Source organism: Balaenoptera physalus (assembly GCF_965194825.1).
Source record: "Balaenoptera physalus genome assembly, chromosome: 2".
Classification (NCBI taxonomy): domain Eukaryota; kingdom Metazoa; phylum Chordata; class Mammalia; order Artiodactyla; family Balaenopteridae; genus Balaenoptera; species Balaenoptera physalus.
The window spans coordinates 161,162,767-161,186,412 of NC_138883.1; the positions used below are offsets into that span (position 1 = coordinate 161,162,767).

General features: G+C 34.5%; 2 protein-coding genes across 22 annotated transcripts in view; one reads left to right on the forward strand and one right to left on the reverse strand.

The window, feature by feature from the left end:
• Window positions 1–23,646, forward strand: part of ABI1 (abl interactor 1) — a 96,600-nt gene that overhangs the window by 69,004 nt on the left and 3,950 nt on the right. For 2 of the 20 annotated variants that reach the window (XM_082449777.1, XM_082449796.1), the window contains 7 exons: window positions 4,862–4,876; window positions 5,611–5,711; window positions 7,014–7,154; window positions 9,748–9,848; window positions 15,146–15,322; window positions 18,628–18,714; window positions 22,462–22,647. In XM_082449777.1, the coding sequence (XP_082305903.1) occupies window positions 4,862–4,876; window positions 5,611–5,711; window positions 7,014–7,154; window positions 9,748–9,848; window positions 15,146–15,322; window positions 18,628–18,714; window positions 22,462–22,647 (808 nt within the window). Of the gene's footprint in view, window positions 1–4,861; window positions 4,877–5,610; window positions 5,712–7,013; window positions 7,155–9,747; window positions 9,849–10,761; window positions 10,843–15,145; window positions 15,323–18,627; window positions 18,715–22,461; window positions 22,648–23,646 lie in introns of all 20 variants that reach the window. The other 18 variants (XM_082449790.1, XM_082449779.1, XM_082449791.1 and 15 more) reach the window with 13 other exon arrangements.
• Window positions 15,253–23,646, reverse strand: part of PDSS1 (decaprenyl diphosphate synthase subunit 1) — a gene marked incomplete at its 5' end in the record, with an annotated part of 59,503 nt that continues 51,109 nt past the window's right edge. The window contains one exon of one of the 2 annotated variants that reach the window (XR_014260525.1): window positions 15,253–15,363. Of the gene's footprint in view, window positions 15,364–22,654; window positions 22,673–23,646 lie in introns of those variants that run through there. The other variant, XR_014260526.1, reaches the window with a different exon arrangement.

Genomic DNA, 23,646 nt, shown 5'->3' on the forward strand with positions numbered 1-23,646 from the left:
AGTAAATATGTGTGTATTAATACGTCTATGTGGATGTGGATATAATTTCAGCAGTTTATGCAAAATGAAACAGTTGTGTGTAATCTTGTTCTGTGCATCGCTCCCCACTCGCCCACCCGCTGCCCCAACAGGCTTTTAGGGAAGGGATTGTTTGTTGCCCTTGTCCATTTCTTAGCATGGCAGAATTAGCTGTTCTTGAAGGATACCTGTAGCCTCTCAACTTTTTAGATATTCATGTGTTAGTTTGGAAGCATCTGGAATGACCTGAATTCTGTAGCTATCTTTGCTCAAGATAAACTATTCTTCTGAAATTTGGTAGTCCCTTTCTTAGAGGACCATTATTTGATTTTGTTTCTGGTCTCCAGAATATTTATAATAATTTTTTTAGGGGTCAGCTAGGATCTTGAAGCTTTTCCTAGCTGGTTACCTGCCTGGTGCTACTGCTGGATTTGTTGCATTCTGACTTATCTGGGGTTCCTGATCAAGAGGGGGTATAGCTGGCAACATTGCTCTTTATTCTGCTCTTCTCAGAGACTATTGGAATCTCCCCTTCACTGTCAGGCTTGGAAGGTGGAACACTTTGCAAATGTAGAAGAGGTTACTTGTTTCTTGTATTTTTACCCAAGGATGTAGCTAGGGTTGTCTAAGAGCTTAAGTTCAGTTTTAATTTAAGGTATTTAGACTAGATTGATTTACAGAATTTGAATTTTGAGAATTTGGAAGAACTTATAATATTATTACCTGCCTTGGAAGTAAAAATTACGTATATACACATATGCGTACACATACACATGTGCACACACATTCTCACGTGCTCACTTCTTCCCCTTTTGCTTGATTTTTCTTCCTACCAAAGCAGTATACACTCATTAAAAAAAAAAAATTGTCACCATATTAGAAGTGATAATCCTCTATTATCTCCCCACTAACAATTGTGTTTAACAGTTTAATACATAGTACATAGCAGAGTATAAAATGAAACTAAATTTTACAAGGAAATTTTGGGTGAGAAAATTTAACTATTTTATTATATATGTATAAATGAGAAATGTAAACAGCATAATATATACTGAAAGTCTGCAAATGTGAATTTTGGCAATCTACTTTTTGTAATGTGGATACTTTAGACGCAGGTTTTGTTTTTTTTTTAAGTTTTTTATTGTAAAATATACATAACATAAAATTTACCATTTAACCATTTTAAGTGTACAGTTCTGTGGCATTAAGTACATTCACATTGTTGTACGGACTATTTTGAAATATTTTTTTGACCGTGGGTAGGAGGGTGGGTGGTCAGTGAGAACAGTGTATCTCAGAAGCTGATATGTGGCTTATTTGTCCACATTTTGTTTCTGTGATATACAAATACATACAATTTTTTTCCCCCAGTAGTCTCATTGCAGCTACATTGATCCAGTTTTATTTCCCCTAAGAAATAATTGTTGGCTTAAATATTTCTAGAAGATTGTAACGATCTGTGAAAGTTGGAAATTTGGGTAATAGTTAATGAACAAATGCCAGGGCCAAAACTGCAAGGAGGAAAACTTTAGATTTATTTTTAAATTAGTGTCTAAAGCACTTTTAAGGATTGGAAGACGCTGTACTTACAGTTCTAGAATTATTTTCTTATCTTTTGACTACTTTTCTATTTAGAAGTTTGTTTTCTTACTGATTTGTAAGGGTTCTTTTTTCTATCAAAGAAATTAGCTCCTTATATTTTGGCAAATGTTTCCTCATCCTGCTGTTTGGCTTTTGACTTTGGTATTTTAAACAAATATTTACAGGATGTTAAAAAATCGTATCCAAATATATTAATATTTCTTTTTTTTTTTTAATTTATTTATTTATGGCTGTGTTGGGTCCTCATTTCTGTGCGAGGGCTTTCTCCAGTTGTGGCGAGCAGGGGCCACTCTTCATCGTGGTGCACTGGCCTCTCACTATTGCGGCCTCTCTTGTTGCGGAGCACAGGCTCCAGACACGCAGGCTCAGTAATTGTGGCTCACGGGCCCAGTTGCCCTGCGGCATGTGGGATCCTCCCAGACCAGGCTCGAACCCGTGTCCCCTGCATTGGCAGGCAGATTCTCAACCACTGCGCCACCAGGGAAGCCCCTAATATTTCTTTTAAAAATTATTTTATTTATTATCTTTTTCTTTCTTTTTTTTCGGGGGGTGCTGTGTTGGGCTTAGTTGTGGCATGCGGGGTCTTCGTTGCGGCGCACAGGCTTCTCTCTAGTTGTGGCTTGTAGGCTCTCTCGTTGAGGCGCCTGGGCTCAGTAGTTGTGGTGTGCAGGCTTAGTTGCCCTGTGGCACATGGGATCTTAGTTCCCCAACCAGGGATCGAACCCACGTCCCCTGAACTGGAAGGCGGATTCTTTACCACTGGACCACCAGGGAAGTCCCAGTATTTCTTCTTATAGCTACCAAGTTTTGTGTTGTTTTTTACCCCCCAAGATTAATATGCCATCATATTTTCTTCTTTCATGACGTAAATTTTAGTGTTTTGGTATTTGTATTATTCATTTAATTGATATTTATGGTGTTAATGCATTTTATGCTATGAAATAGATGGTACACATAAGTTTAGTAAGAATTTAAAATATGGAAAAAGTGTCTTAAGGTAAATCTGGTTTGACTTTTGGAAACAACGTAAGATACGGATAAGAGAATCCTTGCATATAGAGAGACTACCAGAAAGTTTGCCTAAAGGAGGATAAAAGGAAGATGAACAATAAAGTTCATCCTAATAAAATAAAAATAAAAATAAAAATACTAAAGTTCATCCTAATAAAAGGAAGAACAAGGTTTCAGAGTATGCTTAGACTAGAGAAAGCTTGAGCACTTAGTAGAAACATTTAAAATTATTTCTGTTAAACAGTTATAATAATTAACAGCTTTATAGCCTGGTTCATAACTTATGAAGGACTTTCCATGTATGTCTTTGTTTTCAAGCCTTGAAAAGACCATATGATCTAGGAGTTGTTACATTTTATTAATGGAAACACTAAAGCTTTATAATACGTAGGAATGGTATTTTTAAAAGGTTTCGATTTTATTAGAGGAGTGAGCTAATGAATCATTTCAGAGAAAGAATTGGCATCTTACAGACTTTCGTACCTGTGGTATGCAAAGCTTATGATCTACTTAGGGCTTGCAGGTAGGTAGGAATCAAAGAGAGTTCTGTTTTCAACCTAAGGTTCCAAGGAAATGGTAAACTGACTCATCCATAAATGTAAATGTTAAGGAAATGAAGTGAGATCTTAAGGAAATAAAAAGCCTAGTTTTGAATGTGTTTGGGGGACACTGAAATGGAAAAATTTTGTAGGCTGCTAACAATTATATTTTGAGCTGTAAGGTATAGAGATCATTTCCTTCCAACACTAGCTAACCCCAACACATCTGTATACATAAACATGCACTTAGGAGAGGAGGCTGTGCTCCATAAGAGGTTAAAGGTTACACCATTGCACAGTAGCAGAGTTCAACTAGAATTTTCATTCCCAATTAGATTCTCCTTTCATCCTTTCATTTGGGACCAGTTTATACTTGTATGCTGTTTTTTTTGTTTGTTTGTTTCTTGTTCACTTGAAACAGCAAATGAGGGAAGATGTGTGGTCATATTTAGAATATTTCTAAGTTACTTTAGAATAGTATTTAGTGTATTATAATGCTATCATATTAATAAATCTTATCTTCAAGGATAATAAGGTTATTCAAGTTTAATTTCTAAATCCAGGTGTGAAATGTAGTGGCTAGGTAGGATTCCAGACATTGTTTAATCAGGATAAAAATGAGCCATATTATTCTAAACAAACACTAAAGAATACCAAGATTCTGGCACAGTTTCTAGAAATGAGAATATAAGTCAAAGGATATTCCATTTTTGGATGATTTCCTTAATGTTGCTTCGGTGGTCACTTGAAAAATGATAGATACATATTTAGAATGGCAGGTGTTATGGAAAGAACTTGAGACCCCACGCCCCACCCCAAAATGTAGGAAAAGACTCTGCAACCTGAAGATATTTTTTTCTTAAGTGGCGTGGTACAAGTAGGATGCTTTGGACACATTATTTCATATATATAAGCTAGCCAGTTTTCATAGAAGTAGCCTTTAGGATCAAAGCCGCTTTTCTTCAGTTTTGAATTATGGTCAAACTTGTTCAGAAGAAAATTTAGAACTAAAGCAACATATAACTTTCTACTAGTGTTGGCCTGGTCAGGATTTGTATTCATAAGCTACACATAAGAGGGTATCCAGACCGTTTGCTGGTTCCTTAATTAGAATCTGGCTAAGCTATTATGGTGCATTGTAATTTTGTTTTTAAACACTGAGGTGCTAGGTCCTTTTCTGAATTTGGAAAACAAGCTGTGATTTTGAATTTTAACATTTGTAGTTTATCACTCTTTAAAATACTATACTACCGTTCAAATAATGAATACTCATACATGGGCATTCATTATCCAGCAGTCTTAGGTCTTGTACACTGATGTATTAAAGTAGCCATACATTTAATGAGGTATGGTGTTTGTGTTTAAATTAAAGTTTGTTTTTTAAATCATCTATGATTCAGTTGGATTAATTTCATAGGATAAAATACTGACCTAAGAAATTATTGGAGCTGCATGAGATTGGCATAATTAAGTGATTTCCTTATGAATGTATTATTTTGAAAAAATATGTGATACCCATGAATATTTCCCTTTTGCTTATGGATATCTTTTCTTTACAAAATATTTGAAATATGGCTGGGTAAAAGCTTATTAACATGAATTGAGTAACTGTAAATGTAAACCTGTCCTATCAGATATAACTTATCTAGAATTAATTTCTACTTTTTCCCCCCTTTTTTTGCAACGTAAAGTGGCTAAAAGCCAAGGTAAGAGTTACTACTTATCATTTGATCCACAGTTTTCCCTCTATATCGATAGAGGCTGCAGAGCCACTAAAATTTGAAAACTTTTCCTATGTCTCTGTCTGCTTTATCCCCATAGGATTTATGTAGATTAAATATACTCAAACTCAGTTCAAATCAGCAACATTTAGCTTGGATGTGTTAATATATCAAAGATATATTGACATCTGCATTTATATAGGAACATTAATTTTGCTAACATTTATTGCTTTGCTCATTTTTTGATAGTTGCCTTGCTTTTATTGACTTACAATTAGGAGGTTTCCCAGGCATTATATATGACTTTGTTACTGAGTTGTTGGGATAGAGATGATTTTTTTAGATGAATATTTTAGCAAATTGACACTGAGATCTGCAGTTTGTATTCATGCACACATTTCAAAAATTTTAAGAAACCCAGCATTTGAATTGCAGATAAGTTAGATCTCAGTGAACATTTTTAACAATAAAATAATATATAAAATTCAATAATCTCACCTGTATTTTTCAATAAATTGGTATGAAGGGCATAAAATAATAAGAAAAGCCAAGTGCAAGTGGTATCTTGACTTTTTAAAATGTAGTACCAAAGTCTGTTATTAAAACTGTCTGGGAATCCTTATTTCACATTCTGATATTAAAAAAAAATAATACATGATGTCAAAACACCAAGAGAACAATTTGATATAAAACTAAAAGCTTTTCTTTCCACATTTTAGCATGGAAATAACCAGCCTGCAAGAACTGGCACACTGTCGAGAACAAATCCTCCTACTCAGAAACCACCGAGTCCTCCCATGTCAGGCCGGGGAACGTTGGGGTAAGAATTCAGCTACATCTTACAAGAGGATTTGTATGTCAAAGGAAGAGATGTTTTTGTGACTTCAGTAAATGTATGGATCCTTGTGACGGGACCCTCTTTGTGTGATAATACTACCTTTTACAAATTCATTTTGGTTCCTATTTCCTTGAACAGAATCCAAAATGAACCTGCCTGTTCTATAATATTCTCTAAGGAATTCTGTACTAGAAAAGTCTTTTTGTATGTATGTAAATGAGCATTATTTATTTATTATCTTCTAATTCATTAAAAAATATAAATATATAAATACATATATAAAAAGATTTATATATAAATCTGAGTTACGTTTATTTAAAATGAAATGACCAGAAGGTTCCATATATGGTGTCTTCACATGTATTTGCAATATTGATATTACAGAGCTTTGAATAAGTGGTCTACTTTGCGTACTTTGGTTTGCTAGCCTGCGGTTCTTCTGTTTCCCCTGAGACTTGGGGACTCTTTACTTGGAGTACTTCTAACTGTGCTTCTGCTGGTAATCTTAGGGCCCTTCATTCTAGAGTAGCTTTGTGAGAAGGCCAGTGGAGAAGTAGAAAAGGTAATTGTTTGTGGCTTCTTCCTTTCCAGTTTTCAATGCAATACAAATATTGAATACTTCGTAAGACGTTTCTGAAAGATTGTTCACCTTATTATAGAAAATTAGACTCCTTATTTTTGGTGGAGGGGTGGGGGAATCATTATTTTATAGTAACAGGGATCAGCAATCAGCTTTCTCGTAGGATCTTAGTTTCTATTTTCATTCTGTAAACCCCTTACCCCTGAAAAAAACATATGAAGTTATTAAATAGAAAAGTTAAAATCATTTATTGAGAAGTTAATGGCATCACATCTAGGATCAGAATGTACTTGTTCATATATCTCTAGATTGAGGTAGGAGTAAATTGCAGAGGAGATATTTAGCTTCCATAATATACAAGGACAGTGGCTCGTGGGTTACTGAGCTGGGAATAATATGTATTTCAAAGTTTGATATTACTGAGCATTAAAAAAATTACAACCATGATTTTTAGAAATAAGATGAGAACTTTTAAATTACCCTTTCCATTGGTTTTCCTAAGAAAAGGCAACAAATTTTAGCTTTTGTGTTAAAGTAACAAAATTCATACACCCCAATTAAAACGTTTTTTAAAAACAAACTTTATTATTAAAAAAACCCAAAACTTGTGTTATACTTGGTTATAAAGGGACAGTCACAAATTTGGGAGAAAATACCATTTATCTTTCTTATTCATTATTCCTTTCTCTATTATGCTTCTTTAGACGAAATACTCCTTACAAAACCCTGGAACCTGTTAAACCTCCGACAGTTCCTAATGACTACATGACAAGTCCTGCTAGGCTTGGAAGTCAGCATAGTCCAGGCAGGACAGCTTCTTTAAATCAGAGACCGAGGACACACAGGTAAATTTTTAGGTTGAGCCTTTGAACATCTGAGAATGTGCATTATTGATTGGTGATAAACTCCTATAGAGTTGCTGGTAAAGGTAAAGTGCTAGTCTAATGCTAATATAGAATATAAAAGTTGAGGGTATTAATATTGTATATGTTTCTTTAAATTTATGTTATAATTTCTGTTTTTTAGATTTTTTAGTATCTATTTATACTGCTAGCAGATTGCTAGTATTTCCTCCTTTTGACAGAGGTACTAATGTATATTTGGATGAAGTCTGAAGAATGTTTTTTTGAAATAGTCTTTCAGAAAAGATTAAGGTAACCACTCTTAAATTTTTTGGATAAAAGGTTAAACATCAGAAACTATACAATGTGATTTAAACTTTAAGAGGTTGGAGGAAAGAAAACAGTTTAGATCTGAGGAAGAATTTCTTAAGAGAGTTGATATACTGGAATATGTTATTGTATAAATTCTTTAAAAAAAGTTCTAGAAATCAGCTACCCAGTGGATTTTTAAAAACTTGGTTATGGAACATAACATACATTCAGAAAAGTATATACTTTATTAAGTATAACAACTTGATGTATTAATACAAATTGAATATAGTCATGTAACCATCACCCAGATCAGAAAATGGAACATAACTGCAACCCAGAAATCCCCCTCAGGCCCTTTCCCAGTTATTGCCTCTGCCTTCCTCCCCTCAAAAGTAGCCACTTTATTTTTGTGCACGTTTATAAAGCCAGACAAATTTATCGTATAGCTCAATTTGTTTTATTCTTTGATTTTTACCTCTCACTTAATAACTTGGGCAAGGAACCTCTTTACCTTGACTTTTAGGTTGGTTTTATTAGAGAGACAGCTTGGTAAAATCATTTTGGGGGCTTTAGTTATGCAGGATATATCACACTCTTAGATGCTATGTAATTGTTATTTGTTGTTGTTACTGTTAGTAAATAAATTATCATATTGATATCTGCAGTTACTGAATCAGGGTAAGTTCAATGAGGACCAAAATTGGTTTTTTTTTATATATTTATTATCGAATTATTATACCAAACCATGGTTGTTCTTTATAGTGGATGTAGTAATAGTTTAATCATATTCAACAACTAGTTGTTAAGAGTTACTTCATTAGATATCAGGGATATACGTATGAGATATAGTTCTTTTTTTCAGGAGCTTGTTCTGTTAGAACAGGGATCAACAAAGTTTTTTATAAAGGGCCAGGTTGTCAGTACTTTAGGATTTGTGGTCCATATGGTCTCCGCTGCAGTTACTCAGCTCTATCATTGTAGCATGAGAGCAGCTACCAGCAACACGTGAATGAATGAGCATGGCTCATGTTCCAGTAAAACTTTATATATGGCACTGAAATTTGAATTTAATATAATTTTAATGCGTCATAAAATATTATTCCTCTTTTGATTTTTTTTCTACTAATTAAAATGTAAAAAAAAAAGTTCTTAGCTCACAGGTTGTAAAAATCAGACCATGGGCCAGATTTGGCCTGTGGGCTGTAACTTGCCAACCTCCATGTTAGAAAAAGGCACGTAAGCCAGTAATTGTGGAAACGTATAAGTGCAAAAATATTCATCTGTCTGTGATACGGTGGTGGCAGAAAGCAGAGTATTGGCCAGCTTGGGAGGAGGGAGGCCTTCATATCAAAGCTATTTTTGTTATATAAATAGCTTTTTTCCCCTTTCTATTAGTATATGATAATGTGATTATAGAATGCTCATATTGGAGAAAAAAAACTTATCTAGGAAGTGCAAATCATTGCCCTGTTGGGTTTCTGGGCCTACTGAGCCAATGATGTTGATTTTTAAAAGTATAATATGGAGCTTAAGGCTACACGTGTACATATGTACATTTGCATAATGTACATGTGCACACATACGTTACTAAAACTGGTCAGTGCGAGGTTGTATACCTAAAGGGACAGTAAGTCCATAGAAGTAATTGGTTATAGTTTAGTAGTATCATCCATTCTAGACTGTGCCTTGCTGAAACTTCATTATTGTCTTATTTGTCTTTTTTTTGTCATTTGCTCATTTTTTCCAAACATTTCCCTGTTTTATTGTCATTCTTTGAGATGAGTGGAGGTTTACGTACTAATTTCAGACTAAAACTGGTTACCGTTTTTATTAACTTCCATAGCATCTTCTGTGGCTTCCATCACACTATTTGTTAATGTCAATTTTCACAGTCTCAGCGAAGAGCTCCATGACATTGTGGTTCATGTCTTGTTTGTTCACTGCTGTTTATACAAGGTTTTAAATAAATCCTTGTTGACTCATTGTACTATAAGATAATATTGGTCATTCATGTCTCAATGATCTCTTATAGTTCTGAGTACTACGTGACTATATTGGTTTTTCAGTAGATGGAGAAATAGAGTGAAACAAGAACCACTTCAAGTATTAGGGTTAAAATTTATATTGGACAGTTAAAATTTTTCTTTATATATATAAGTGTATGTATACATACAAGCACACACATATGCATCATAAAAGGAGTATTTAGTGGCTTTGAGTTGATTTTTTTTCTGAGTAAATCTCTAGAATTGCTCTTTTCATGGTTTTTCTCTCTCCTTTGCAGTGGAAGCAGTGGAGGAAGTGGAAGCCGAGAAAACAGTGGCAGCAGCAGTATTGGCATTCCCATCGCCGTGCCTACACCCTCACCACCCACTATTGGACCAGGTATGTCATATACTCACCCATTTTAATATGTGGTAGTAGTTAGGAGCTTTATTATGGAAGTCTGAAATAATTTAATTACATTAGATAAAACTATTTATTAAACTTAATACGATTGTTGCCAGAATGAAAGCAAATTTAAAAACAATTTTTGATTGGTTTTCACAGGGTGTTTAGAGTTTTGCAGATGTTTCTCCTTACTTATAGAAAAGCATATTAAATAGCTTTATTAAATAACTTTTTGGACATTTTGCTTTAGAAATACTTGCCTTGGGCACAAGTCAAGAATGATATTTATTATTTCAAGAGCAAGCCAATATTATTGATAATTCAACCAAAAGATCAGTGTCTTTAATGTGAATTATGTATCATTGAACTTTGATGTTGCCTTGTAGGCTAGTAAGTATGTCAATGCCACTGTTAGCTGGTTTTGTGACTTTACTACATTTATGTATGGTATTCAATACATATTTCAGTAAAATGCCATGAATATAAAATGGGATTAAACTAGGAAAAGCTCTTTTACTTTTTAGATTATACAAAAATTTAAGAAATCATAGCAGAGCATTAAATTGGTCCCTTGATTTTTTATTAAGTGAAAGGAAGACTTTATGGTGTTAAAAATACACACTTTAAGTTTGATGATCAAAAGTTGTTAGGGAAAAATACTTAGTTTCTCAAGGATGTTGTTGAAAAAGGAGAAAAAGCTACTTATAAAAACAGGCATATTTTTTAGTTAATGAAAGCGTGAACTCAATGGCCTTTTTACCTAGTAAAATTCTTACTCATTCGAACATGCTTTACATATGGGTATCTCTCTCTTTTTTTCTTATTTCCAAAACATACTTCCTTACTGTTTCAGAATGATTAGTTCTGTTTATTGCACTCTGACCTGAATTATAAACTATTTTATTAGAAAACATTTCTGTCCCTCCTCCTTCTGGAGCTCCACCAGCACCACCTCTTCCACCACTTCTCCCCGTGAACACTGTGATAGGTGAGACTGCATAACCATTGGAGTGATTTACCTTACTGTGCATAGTTCATAGTGAACTCCTCTGTTAGACGGCTCGCTTTTGTAGTTGTTAGGTTGTAGGTGGTAATACAAAGTTTAAAGTATTAAATCTAATTTACACTAATTTCTTCTGGTGAAAGGCCTCTGAGGTTACACAGAAACTTCTCTGTGATGTCAGATGCTTCTATGCCTAGTTTATAACCAATTTAATGTGGTTTGCATTTGTTCTGTTTAGATTTTTCTAGGAATATTATAGCCGTGATTGTTCAAAAAAATTTTTTTTTATTAGTGATGTAATATTTTTTTAAAGTGAAACTTGATTTGGAACTCCCTGGTGTATACTGCAGTCACAGGAGTGGGGTGAACGTGGGGGACAAGAGGAAGAAGATGAAAAAGAGAATGGTGTGCGGTGTGGGGTACTCTGAGGCTTTCCAGTGGGTCACAGCTGAAAAACTCTTGAGATAGCCCAGGATTTATGGCATCTGAGGATGCCATGAAACATTTTGTTTAATAAAATACATTTAAATTGCTCCCAAGTTGGGGGAGACTGGATTGAGCATATAAGGAATTCCAAATATAGACTTGGTATAAAACCATTCAGTTTAGAAATGCACAGTAGCATTTGGGTGGAAATGGATAAAGAGCTGTTTCAAATATTGAGAGCTTAGGTGAAATAAAGGCATCTAGCAACTTCTTTTCAAAACATTGGCACTTGTACTCAGAGGAAAGGGGAAAAGGAAGTAATAAACAAAAGACCCAAGTAATAGAAATTGTTGGCAGAAAGTCCATGTGGAAAAAAAATGCCCTCAACCTAATTAATAATCAGGAAAACAAAAACTATGAGATACTATTTTATAGCTACCAGATAGGTAAAAATGTAGAAGTCCACCAGTACCAGATGTTGATGAGGTTGTGCAGTAACAGAAAGGTACGTTGCTGGTGGGAGTTTATTTGTTGATACAGTCACTTTAGAACATAATTTGTTGTTACCCAGTCAAGTTGAACCAGGTTTCTACCTTAGATTTATCAGTTTCATTTCTAGATATTTGCCCTAGCGTACTGGTTCTCAAAACATGGTTATGGAACTCCTGGGGGTTGCCAAAATCCTTTCTTGGAGTTTTTGCGGTCAGAACTATATCCATAATAATACTAAGACTTATTTGCCTTTTTTATTCTCATTCTGGTACAAGCACACAGTGGAATTTTCCAGAGGCTACATAACATATGATAACATCATTTTTGACAGCTAATGGATTGTGTATTTGTGTATTTATGTATTTTAAAGATAAATAAGTTTTAATTTCTAATATGTTAATTAATTAATTATGGTAATTAATCAGTTCCTAATATGGTATAACCCACTTCAACAAAAATTTTTTGAGGTTCTCTAATTTTAGAGTGGATCCTAAAACCATAAAGTTTAAAAACCACTATACTAGAGCAGTGGCTTTTGGAGTATGATTTACAGACCAACAGCGTCATCATCATGGGGGAACTAGTTAGGAATGCAAATTCTCAGGTCCCATTCCAGACCTACTCATTCAGAAACTCTGAGACTGGAGCCCAGCAGCCTGTATTATAACAAGCCCTCAAGGTGAAATTCTGATCACTGCTGAAGTTTGCGAACCACTGTTCCAGAGAAACTTAGGAACCATATTTAGGAATGTTCACAGTAGCGGTATAATAATAATAGCAAAAATCTGGATGCAACCCAAATGTCTACAGTGGAATGGATAAATAATTGTGGCACGTTCATATGCAAATAAAGCAATAAAAATGAATGATATATTGATATACTTATCAACATGGATGAATCTTAAAAGATAATATCAAAGGAAAACAGCAAGAATACATAATCAATACATAATCATTCCATTATGAAAGTTTATAAATTTGCAAGATCTCTATGTGTATTGTTTAAGGTTATAATTATCTATGATTTTTAAAAAACTGTATACAGTGAGTCCCCTGCATACGAGCGAGTTCCATTCTGAGAGCACGTTCATTAAGTCCAATTTGTTCGTAAGTCCAACAAAGTTAGCCTAGGTATCAACTAACACAATTGGCTATGTAGTACTGTACTGTAATAGGTTTATAACACTTTTCACCCAGATAATACATAACAAACACAAAACATAAAGAAAACATTTTTAATCTTACAGTACAGTACCTTGAAAAGTACAGTAGTACCAGCTATACCACTGCTGCTTTTACACTTGCTTCTGGACATCCTGGGCTTGAAATAAAGGTACTGTACTACTGTACTCTACACAGCGCTGTACAGTAAGGTACACAAAAGCACAACCACTTGTAGAGGATGCACGCACATGACAGTGTACGCCAGACACGTGAACTAACTTTACGTGATTGGACATGCGAATGCATGTTCGCATCTTTTGAAAGTTTGCAACTTGAAGGTTCATGTGTAGGGGACTTACTGTATAGTGAAGAGAGAGAATGTTTAACACATATGTTTTGGAGTTTGGGGTTCAGAAGGGGCAAACAGGAAGCTTCAGTGATACTGGTAATATTCTAGTTCTTGGAGCTGAGTATTTTTCCTTAAAATATATATATGTAATATATATAAAAATATAAATAATATTTATTTGTGTAAACAAATTATACATAACCACTATAAATAATTATATATATTAGTATATGTAACCATATGTATATGTATATATGTATTATTTATATATAGCATGTATAATTATATATCAATCATACACCCTTTGGTATTATTTATTTCATAATTTTATTTTAATAAAATATTAAAATAAATTCTAAAATAGGCATAGTTTGGAACTACTATTAAATAGCTTTATTTTGGTTTTAACTCACCAAGGCAAATAACCTGGATTTTATACAGCTTTTATATAAGTCAAAAGAAATATAGAAATCATTTTATTGAGATTTCTATTAAAAATGGTTAAAGGGTTACTTCTTAGCTCTTTGGAAAACTTACCTGTCCAGAGTTACTCATTCATGAAGGCATTTGAATAGACTCTTATTTATAAAGTGTTTTTCTGTTTAGAAATTGAGCATGTGGATGATTTAAATAATTAGTGATGCCTGTGGCTTGGGAGCTCCAAAATGTTGAATATTAGCACTTCTCTTAATGAACAACCTCTGCTGTATGGTTTTTTTCTAATAATTTATATGACCTCTAGGAGAGGTTGAATTGGATGACTGAATGAAAGGAAACCAGGATGTTGTCTTTTTATTTACTCAGTCGTGGTTAGATGTTTGGGAGGATAATGTTAATCCTGAAGTTACCTTTGGAAGGTATAGTTAACTTTAGAGGCTTTGAACTTTATATTAACCTTTAAAATTTTAAACTTCTGAAATGTTGGTAAAGATGACATTGAATAAAATTTTAAGTATTGTTAATACTTTAGTTAGTTTAGATATGCATGATAATTAAAAAAAAAAAAGTGCTTTGGGTGTAGTATGGAAAAAAAGCCCTCCAAGTATATGGAGAAAGATAATGGATTTTCTACACAAAGCTGCCTTAAAATGTCCATGTTTTACAGAGTCCAAAATTTGTTTCAGCTTTATCAGTTACAGAAATGTAAGTGATAGGGCAAAGTGTGTAATTCTTAAAAGCTGGGAGATATACAACGAATCTGACATTATATATAAGTGCTTTGAAACTAGAAATTGTACTTCTCTTAAAAATGATTCTACTATAATATGTATTGGTAATAACTGCTAATACATTAAACATTCAAATAAATATAGTAGTACATGTGGAAACTATGCTTAACTGTTTAAATTTTATAATTTAAGCCGGGTTTGGCTGGATAGATTCTTATACTGTGCTTCTGAAGATTTGGCAATGGAAAGGAGAAGAAGTTTGTAAACCAGATATTAAGACATTCACATCTAAAAACTGATGCTTTCCACCTCAGACTATCATTTGGTACTTATTTTGTTGGAGAGACACAGTTGACATATAAAAGCTGTATGTTCTAAAATGTTACAGAAAAAAATTTATACATTTTATTAGCAAAATACCATTTGGTATTATGCTAAATTAAAAGGCTTAAGAATATTACTTCTTTACTTTTGCACTTTCCACACAGTATCTGTTTTTCCTTCTTTTTGTAACTTCAGAGATAGAGCTGTTTGTGTTTTATCTTTACTTTTCTCTTTATTTTGTGCTGTGGGCTTTAAAAAGTAATAAACATTTCTTGCTGATAGTCTCCTTCTCTTTGTTCTGCCATCGGAGGTGACGTGCAATGCTCAAGTTCTTTGTTGGTTGCCTTTGACTAATGCTTTTCAGCAGCCCCGGGCTCAGCTCCTGGTTCCCAGTATGGCACAATGACCAGGCAGATTTCTCGACACAACTCTACCACTTCCTCGACATCTTCTGGTGGATACAGACGGACTCCCTCTGTGACGGCTCAGTTTTCTGCTCAGCCTCATGTTAATGGAGGTCCACTTTATTCTCAGAATTCAAGTAAGCTTGTGCTTTGCAGGTGTACGGCAGCAGTGGAGCTCCTTTTGAAGGAAATTATTTGAAATTGTTATTCTTGCCAGTGATAGACAACAATTGAAACCGTGCTATTTCGTGTTTATTTTTGTTTTAAGAAGTTAGACCTTGGGGACTTCCCTGGCTGTCCAGTGGTTAGGACTCTGCGCTTCCATTGCAGGGGGCGCGGGTTTGAGCCCTGGTTGGGGAACTAAGATCCCGCATGCTGCATGGTGCGGCCAAAAAAAAAGAAGTTAGACCTTGGAGCATATCATTTTAAGAATAATTGCTTATCCCTTTCAAAGAAATTCAGGCTTACTGAGTATACTCGTATACTAAAATTTAACTGATGAAATTTTTACTACTGTAAGTAGAACTACAGAAGAAAAACACTGAAATTAATTAAGCTGAATTTATTTTTATTGGCATGGTTGATACAGTTCAATAACAGTAAACTTAAAAACATTGTGACAGTTTTTCTTTACAATAATATAACGAAATTGCTGGCTATCACTTTTAAGCTTGCTAACCTATACTGAAATGAGTTCCAAACCATTAAAAACCATTTGTGATGCCTGCTTATTCTGTCTCTAATAATTGTAACAGTGGGGAGGACTTTCTTTTGATTTCTTTCTGTTCACCTCAAATTGCACATCTCAACACTAACTGCAATCAGTGTTTAAAGGCTGACAAGATTAGAAAATAGCTTTGGCATAAAATGTGAGAAAGTTCAAATTGCTTAGGGTAGTCATTAATTTCACTTTCCATATCAACATGCTCAGTCCAACCAGGAGAAATCTGAAATGAGCCAGTTCAGTATTTGTTACTGGCTTGAAGCGGTGATCACCAGGCATAGATAGACTGAAACACTTTCCCATGTGGCTTTTGTAGGCTGCATGTTATGTTATATTATTTTACCTAAAAAACACTGAATACTCCATATTTACATAGAAAGTTGGTTTTAAGTTCTTTTTATTTATGATGCATGTTTTGAACAAGTGTTTTAAAGTAGAGCTAAGGAGAAAGTTCTGTTATTTATTTTTTTGGTTAAACTTTAAAGACTAATTGTGTTATAAACAAAAAAACTCCTAAGAATTGAAAACCACTTTAGCAGAAATATCACAACTCACAGATAATCCCAAAATTTATACAACTCTTTTCCAGACTAAAAATTTCATCCAAGCTACTAAGAAACTTTACCAGTTAGAGTTTTACCTCACATTTCCCCTGGTCTCCTTTTGGTAATGAAAAGTAGCTGGCGGCTGAGAATTCCACAGTTAATCTGATTATCAGTCTCACTAGTTTCATGAAGTTTTAATTTTTTTTCATATTCTGCATTTTTAGATCCCATCTTTGTGTTCATTATTTTTCTTTTCCTCGCTTAGTTTACTCCGCAAATAGGGTTTCTGGTGACTCTTCACCTGATACATGTTTGTGTAGTTCTGTTTTAACAGTACTTGGGTGGGTTGCTTATCCTCAAACAAGACATTTTCATTGCTGAATGTCTGTATTTTTGGACATCATAAAGTAAATTTGGCCTCAAATTTTAAATATATTACTGTGTGTTGTCAAATTAATTATCCTTCAACCTGAGTTACTGTTGGTGTTGTAGTAGTAGTAGTAGTAGTAGTATGTAAATGTTTTTAGTGTTTTGATGTGCATATTCCCCTTCTGTCTAAATGTGGTGATAATGATTAGTATTGTCACAACATAGCCTCTTTTTCTTTATGTACTAACCAGCATGGCTCGTTACTAAGGGTTGTTTCTAAAAAAATTTTTTAGGTTTGTGGGAGTTTTTTTTTTTTTTAAGTTAAAAAGCTATAATGTTTTATTTATTAAAAGTATATATATGTATATACTGGAACAAGTGTGTCTGTGTGTGTGTGTGTGTGTATATATATACACACACACACACACACACACACACTTGTTCCAGTATATACATACTTGTGTATACTTCTATATACAGAGTATCAGAATGAACCAGGACTGATTTCATAGTGAATTGAATGTTATTTTTAGCCATGCAATGAATATTAATGCACATATACTGCTTTAAATTGTTGCTTATTTGTACACTGAACATCTTTCATATTTTTATGCTCACCAAACAGAATTTGTAGATTGGATTAATTGAAACAATCTTTCAATTAAATGATCCTTGGGAGCCAATCAGTTGTTTTTCCCTGTCAGTTTAGTGTCACTTCTTGGTGACTACCAGTAAACTGAATTTTGTAATTCAGTTCTATTGACTTTTTCTAAGGAATCTTTGGCCATTACCGTCTTGTTAAAATAAGACAGGGTGGTAAATATATGAATATTTACTTTTAGATAATTTTAATTTTTAATACATTTGCTGTCCACATGAGCATTTGCTGTCAGTTTCCTATAAATTATGTGTTCTCCAGAAAGAAGACGGAGTATGTTTCCAGCTACCCAGTGATTCTTTTTTTTTTTTTCCCCAGTGATTCTTTAGAAATTACTTTAATGCAAATAATTGCATATTTTACCTTATTGTTAGATTAGGTTTCCTTTTTCAGAATAGTGATGAAAGGAAGAAGGTCACTTGAAATATGCCATGAAATTCAGTGAACAATTAACATGGTATATGGAGCACTCTTATGCCCTAGTAAATTTAAGAGTGATGTCTTTAAAAATAAAACTGTCAACTTAAAAAGTAATAATAACCTTGTTTTACAAACAAGGGTTTCTCCTAGAGAGCTGTGTGTAAATTTAGATATATAATAATTGTTTTTAAAGGAAACCTGTAATTAATGCATTTATTTATACATGGAATAAACAGCTATCCTGTAACATATTCGTTTTGTTTATTTAGGTTCTTATTTACATTACCCTAAAGCTAGACATACCTGTTAGGTTAGAGAGATAAGGCAAAGACACAACATCCTGGAAACCTTTATTGGTATTTCACTGTTACCTGTTTTTTTAAAGTCTTTCCTTAGAATTCAAAAATTTCATTGCGTGAAAGTGAGGGTGATGATAAATTTAAATCTTACCCAAACAATATAACATTAGGATTAAAGCAAATGTGTTTTTTAATAAAATTAACCAGCTGGCTAAACACAACTCAGCTTTAGGTTTGCTCCTGGGAAATGAACTTGAAGAAGGTTCTGCAGGTTTTTGTTTTGTTTTTTGTTTTGTTTTGTTTCATTTGCAGACTGTTCTTTGCATACTTATGTTTGTGGTCTTTGTAACTGACTTCTGCTTTTTGTTTGTTTCCTTTTCTTTCCTTTATCTGTTTTACTTCCCCCATTCTGTGTTGTTGCCGCCAGTTTCTATTGCTCCACCCCCTCCCCCTATGCCTCAGTTGACTCCACAGATACCTCTCACAGGCTTCGTGGCCAGGGTGCAGGAAAACAGTAAGTTTGGAAAAACCGAGCTATCCAAGAGTAGAGGCTGTCTCCTTATAGCATGCATGGCTGATGAGTCATCATTTTCCTTACTTTTATTGAGAAGCTAATCTTATCTTGAAAAGAGGTGCAGATATGTTATTGAAACTGAAGAGCACGATCTTCAGTTTTTCCTCTGTGTGCATGATTACTGACTCAGATGACTTTCAAAACTGCAGTTTTCTTATGTAATTACATGTTCTAAAACATGAAATCTGATCTTTGCAGATTCTTAAGGAAAGAGTAATCAAACCCCAAAATTCAAATTGTGTGGAAACTACTAGCTTTCAATAGTTATTAGGGGAATTGAGTTCTCATCAAGATGTATATAGATAGTTACACTGTGAGATTAAATTTATCATGCAGTTGGGACAGGTGTTTTATTTTGTTTTTCGTTGGGTTTTTTTTTCCTCCTTTGGTTACAAAACATTTTTGGAGAAAACTTTGTAGCCTCAGATTTTTATACGTAAATCGTTTTGAACCTATATAAAGATTTGTTGTTAGGATAAAAATGAATCTGCAGGAATAAGTAAATTACATCCATGCTCTCCGTTAAGAGTGATAATCAGTGTAGAGTCCTCTTCATGTTTTGGCTATGTGCGGGCCCATGAGGATGATTTCTGAACATGCAAATCTGTCAACTTTTTTAGGTCTTCTCTGAAGGTCAGGTTTAATGACTTTTGGAAATTCTTTTGAATATATGGATTTAATTAGGATAGAGTAGTTTTTATATTACTACCTGAGTACTTTGATGTTCTGGGAGATATATAATCCTAACTACATGATCATAGTGAGTGTTATTTGGCAAAATGAAAAATACCCCTATTACTGAATTGTATTATGCCAAAATAGCTGTTGAGATTAATATGGTAAGGTGGTCCAGTACTAATTCACTCCATTTGGGATCATCACCATGCAAATAAATCTCAGAATGGTTTGAACAAATGTGTAACTCACATGACCAGCCCATCCTCCAGGAGGAAACATTGTGGCAAATTCCACTGTGCAGCTTTTGCTGACCCTATTGTGTTATTCTCCACATTTCCTCCCTTCCTCCAGTCAGGTATTTGTTTATTCAGTGTTATGTCCTAGGCTCTGGGAGGAATACACCTAGTCTAAGACAAAGTCCCTACCTTTAAGAAATTGGTGATTTAATGGACTTTTAAAACAGTTTCAAAATGTTGAAACTTCTGAGCATAAACCAACCTTATCGTTTACATTTGGTTGGAAACTCTAATGTGTTTAAACATGTAAAAATAAGTGAATCTTCCTTTTAAAAATAAGTGAACAAAGGTAAATCGCTGGTCCTTAATGCTCTATGAGTTTAAAAATTAAGTCTGCAAGAGTTTAAAAACTAAGCCAATTCAACCTTTGAAGTGCCTTATAGCCAAAAATTTTTAGGACATATTTTAAAATAGCCATAATAAACATCCATTTAGTGAGTCCAAAGCTCATTGATTAGGTTTTTGGTAATAACCCCTTTTTTATAGAAATTCAGTGTTAACGTACATGCGTGGTCTTGCTAAAGAGGCCCATGGTACTATTTTAGTTCTTTTTCCCAAACGTATGAACTTGAGTCAGTAATTCTCCTTGTGCTGCAGAATGCCCAACTTTATTTGGTATCTGTTTTCTTTGAAAGCATGTTAGGAAGATTGTTGATAAATTGCATATCAATATCTTAAATGTTTTATGAATTACAGATTTTCTGTGTTCGTTCTTCTCATAAACGTTCACTTTCTTATGGCACTCAAATTGGTGATAATGAATGCACGTAGCAGTTAACCTATTAATAAATGTGTTTCAGTTGAAGACATGAGCCTCTAAAAAAAGCAGTGTGTTTACATCTGTTTATGATTAACATCCAAAAGCGTTTGAACAATCACGTGTGGTGCTAGACCGAGTATTATGCACAGAGAATTAGACTGACCAGACTCTTGCCCCAAAGTATGTAATTTGAAGATAAGCCAGTGTAGATTAACAGCAGTTGGACATAGTAAACTAGTAAGTTATGTATAAATCAAGAGTAAATGTACTTTAAGAATTCAGGCAAACATATAATTTATACATTAAGCCAATACATATTAAGGATATGAGCTATGGCTCTTTAATGTCAGAATGGATTCACATGCATTTTCTTCTCCTCAATAATATTTGCAAGCTTTATGGAGAAGGGATGGGTAGAAATAAAATGAATCCTAGCATTTGGAGGAAAAATAAATTGTACACCTGTTTGAGAGCTATCCGAATGAGCATCAGCACACAGGATTTGTTTCCTAATAGTCTTTTTCATCCCCCAACAGGATAAAATAGAAATCACAGAATTAAATTGGTTATCGAGTAGGGCTATTATCTGCTTATGTTTTAAATCTGGATTCCTTGGTTATATTCTCAGCGCATTATTCCAAATAGGGTGTAGAAAACTTTAAGACTATATTACAAATAGATGATGACCATTTTCTTTGATCCCGTAAGTAGCCCTAGAAATTGGCATTTGAATTAGTATGTTGGTATTCTGAATTTCTCCACTGCAGATATTATATAATTCCTCTATCAGTTTATATCAGAGCATTTTCATATGTCTTTAACTTTTAAATAAATTTGTCAAAATCAGAAACTTAAGAATTAGTTGTGCTCCAGCTCTGAATTCCTCAATATTGGGAGCATTTGTTACCTGGTATCATATAGTTCATTGAACACAGTTCTAGCCTGACATTTTCCCGTTTCATTGTTTACACCTTTGATTATTTAAATCACACACATACACATTCCACAACCATCTAGAATTTGAGGTATGAGTCGTTTTTATTGTTTTGCATGATTTGAGTTCCTTTCTTTTTTTTTTTTTTTAAACATCTTCCTGCAGTACTTTATTTTTAAAATCTTCATTGTGGATGTATTCTTAGAAAATTGGATCTTTAGGATCTAGTCTTTCCCTCATCCCATTCTTAGTTTTAGTAGCAATAATGTAAAAATCTTAGCTTGCTTTCTACATTTAAGAAGTTGATTATCTTAAAAAAAAAGTTGATTATGAATACAAACATTTTTGAAAATATTCAGTGAGACTTTTTTACTAGCTTGGAATTATTTAATTTTAAATTTATCTTCCCTTGTTAAAATTTAAATAAAATAATAGAAAAACATACACATAGAAGCAGATCTATTACCACCAGCCTTTTTTTTTTTTTTCTTCCTCCAAAAAAACAAAAAATAAACACGTATCCACCCACTGGAGACTTATTTCTGTGGAACTAAAGGTAACTAAAAGCCAAAATCAGGGACATGAATGTGCACAATAAATGATTATCAAACCATTAATGTTATTCATAACGTTTACTATAGTCCAAATGACAAATGTGATGTAAGGCTTATTTAAGGAGATATGCTAACTAAAGAGTGACATTTGTTCTGATCTGAGCCTTGGAATAAGGGAACTTCTTTATTCCTGTAGTCTTATAAACAGACAGATTGTCTCCTAACCTCTGCATTCATTAATTTGTAGAACTTCCTAATACCCTTAATTTTTTAGCTCATTTTATTATTGCAAAATTATTCTTAAAAGTAGTAGAAGCTTTAACACACCAAGCTTTTATTTCTAATCACCGCATGTTTTATTATAGTGCATGCTGTATATGAATTAGAGCTTTCTTCAATTCTGTTAACTTACGAATTTCTGTCTAGTCTGATTTCTGATTCACATTCAGTATCTGGATCTTTTAGTTGCTGACAGCCCGACTCCACCACCCCCTCCTCCACCAGATGACATTCCCATGTTTGACGACTCTCCACCTCCGCCGCCACCGCCACCAGTGGATTATGAAGATGAGGAGGCCGCAGTCGTCCAGTATAACGATCCATATGCAGATGGGGACCCTACTTGGGCCCCCAAAAATTACATCGAGAAAGGTAGGGTGCAGTCATCGTTGAACTGCTGTAAAGGGAAAGAGCTAATTCTAGTATTTTAGAGCCATAAAGAACACCGAGTCCAGCGTTTCTCCACCTTGAGAATAAATAGCTTTACCAGCTGAGATGATTTAGTTCCTGTACATTCCCAATATAAAGTAAGGATTCTTTATTTTCTCTTTATTTTTTTTTTAATTTTATTTTTATTTATTTATTTTTGGCTGTGTTGGGTCTTCGTTTCTGCACGAGGACTTTCTCCAGTTGCGGCAAGCGGGGGCCACTCTTCATCGCGGTGCGCGGGCCTCTCACTGTCGTGGCCTCTCCTGTTGCGGAGCACAGGCTCCAGACGCGCAGGCTCAGCAATTGTGGCTCACGGGCCCAGCCGCTCCGCGGCATGTGGGATCCTCCCAGACCAGGGCCCGAACCCGCGTCCCCTGCGTTGGCAGGCAGACTCTCAACCACTGTGCCACCAGCAAAGTCCTCTCTTTATTTTTTAATTAGAGTATAGTTGATTTACAATGTGGTGTTAGTTTCAGGTGTACAGCAGAGTGATTTGATAGTTGTATATACTGCAAAATGAAATAGTTTAAACTTGCCAGCCATTCAGTCTTGTCACAACTACTCAACCCCACTGTTGCAGCACAGAAGCCGTCGTGGGCACTTGCCCGGCGGCCCAGTGGTCAGGACTCAGCGCTTTCACTGCTGAGGGCCCCGTTCAGTCCCTGGTTGGGGAACTGAGGTCCCATAAGCCACGCAGTGCGGCCAAAAAAAAAAAAAAAAAAAGGAGAAAGCAGTTGTAGACAGCACACAAGTGAACGGGCATGGCTGTGCCCTGGCAAAATTTCACGGACACACAGAGGCACCGGCTTGGATTTGGCCATGGGCACTGCTTGCGGACTCCTGGTCTAAACCAGAGACTTGGTGTCTAGTAGGGTTAGAGTCTGAGCCTTCAGTCGTCACCTTTGTAAATCACAAGATGACTAAAACCTGGTTTAATAGGAG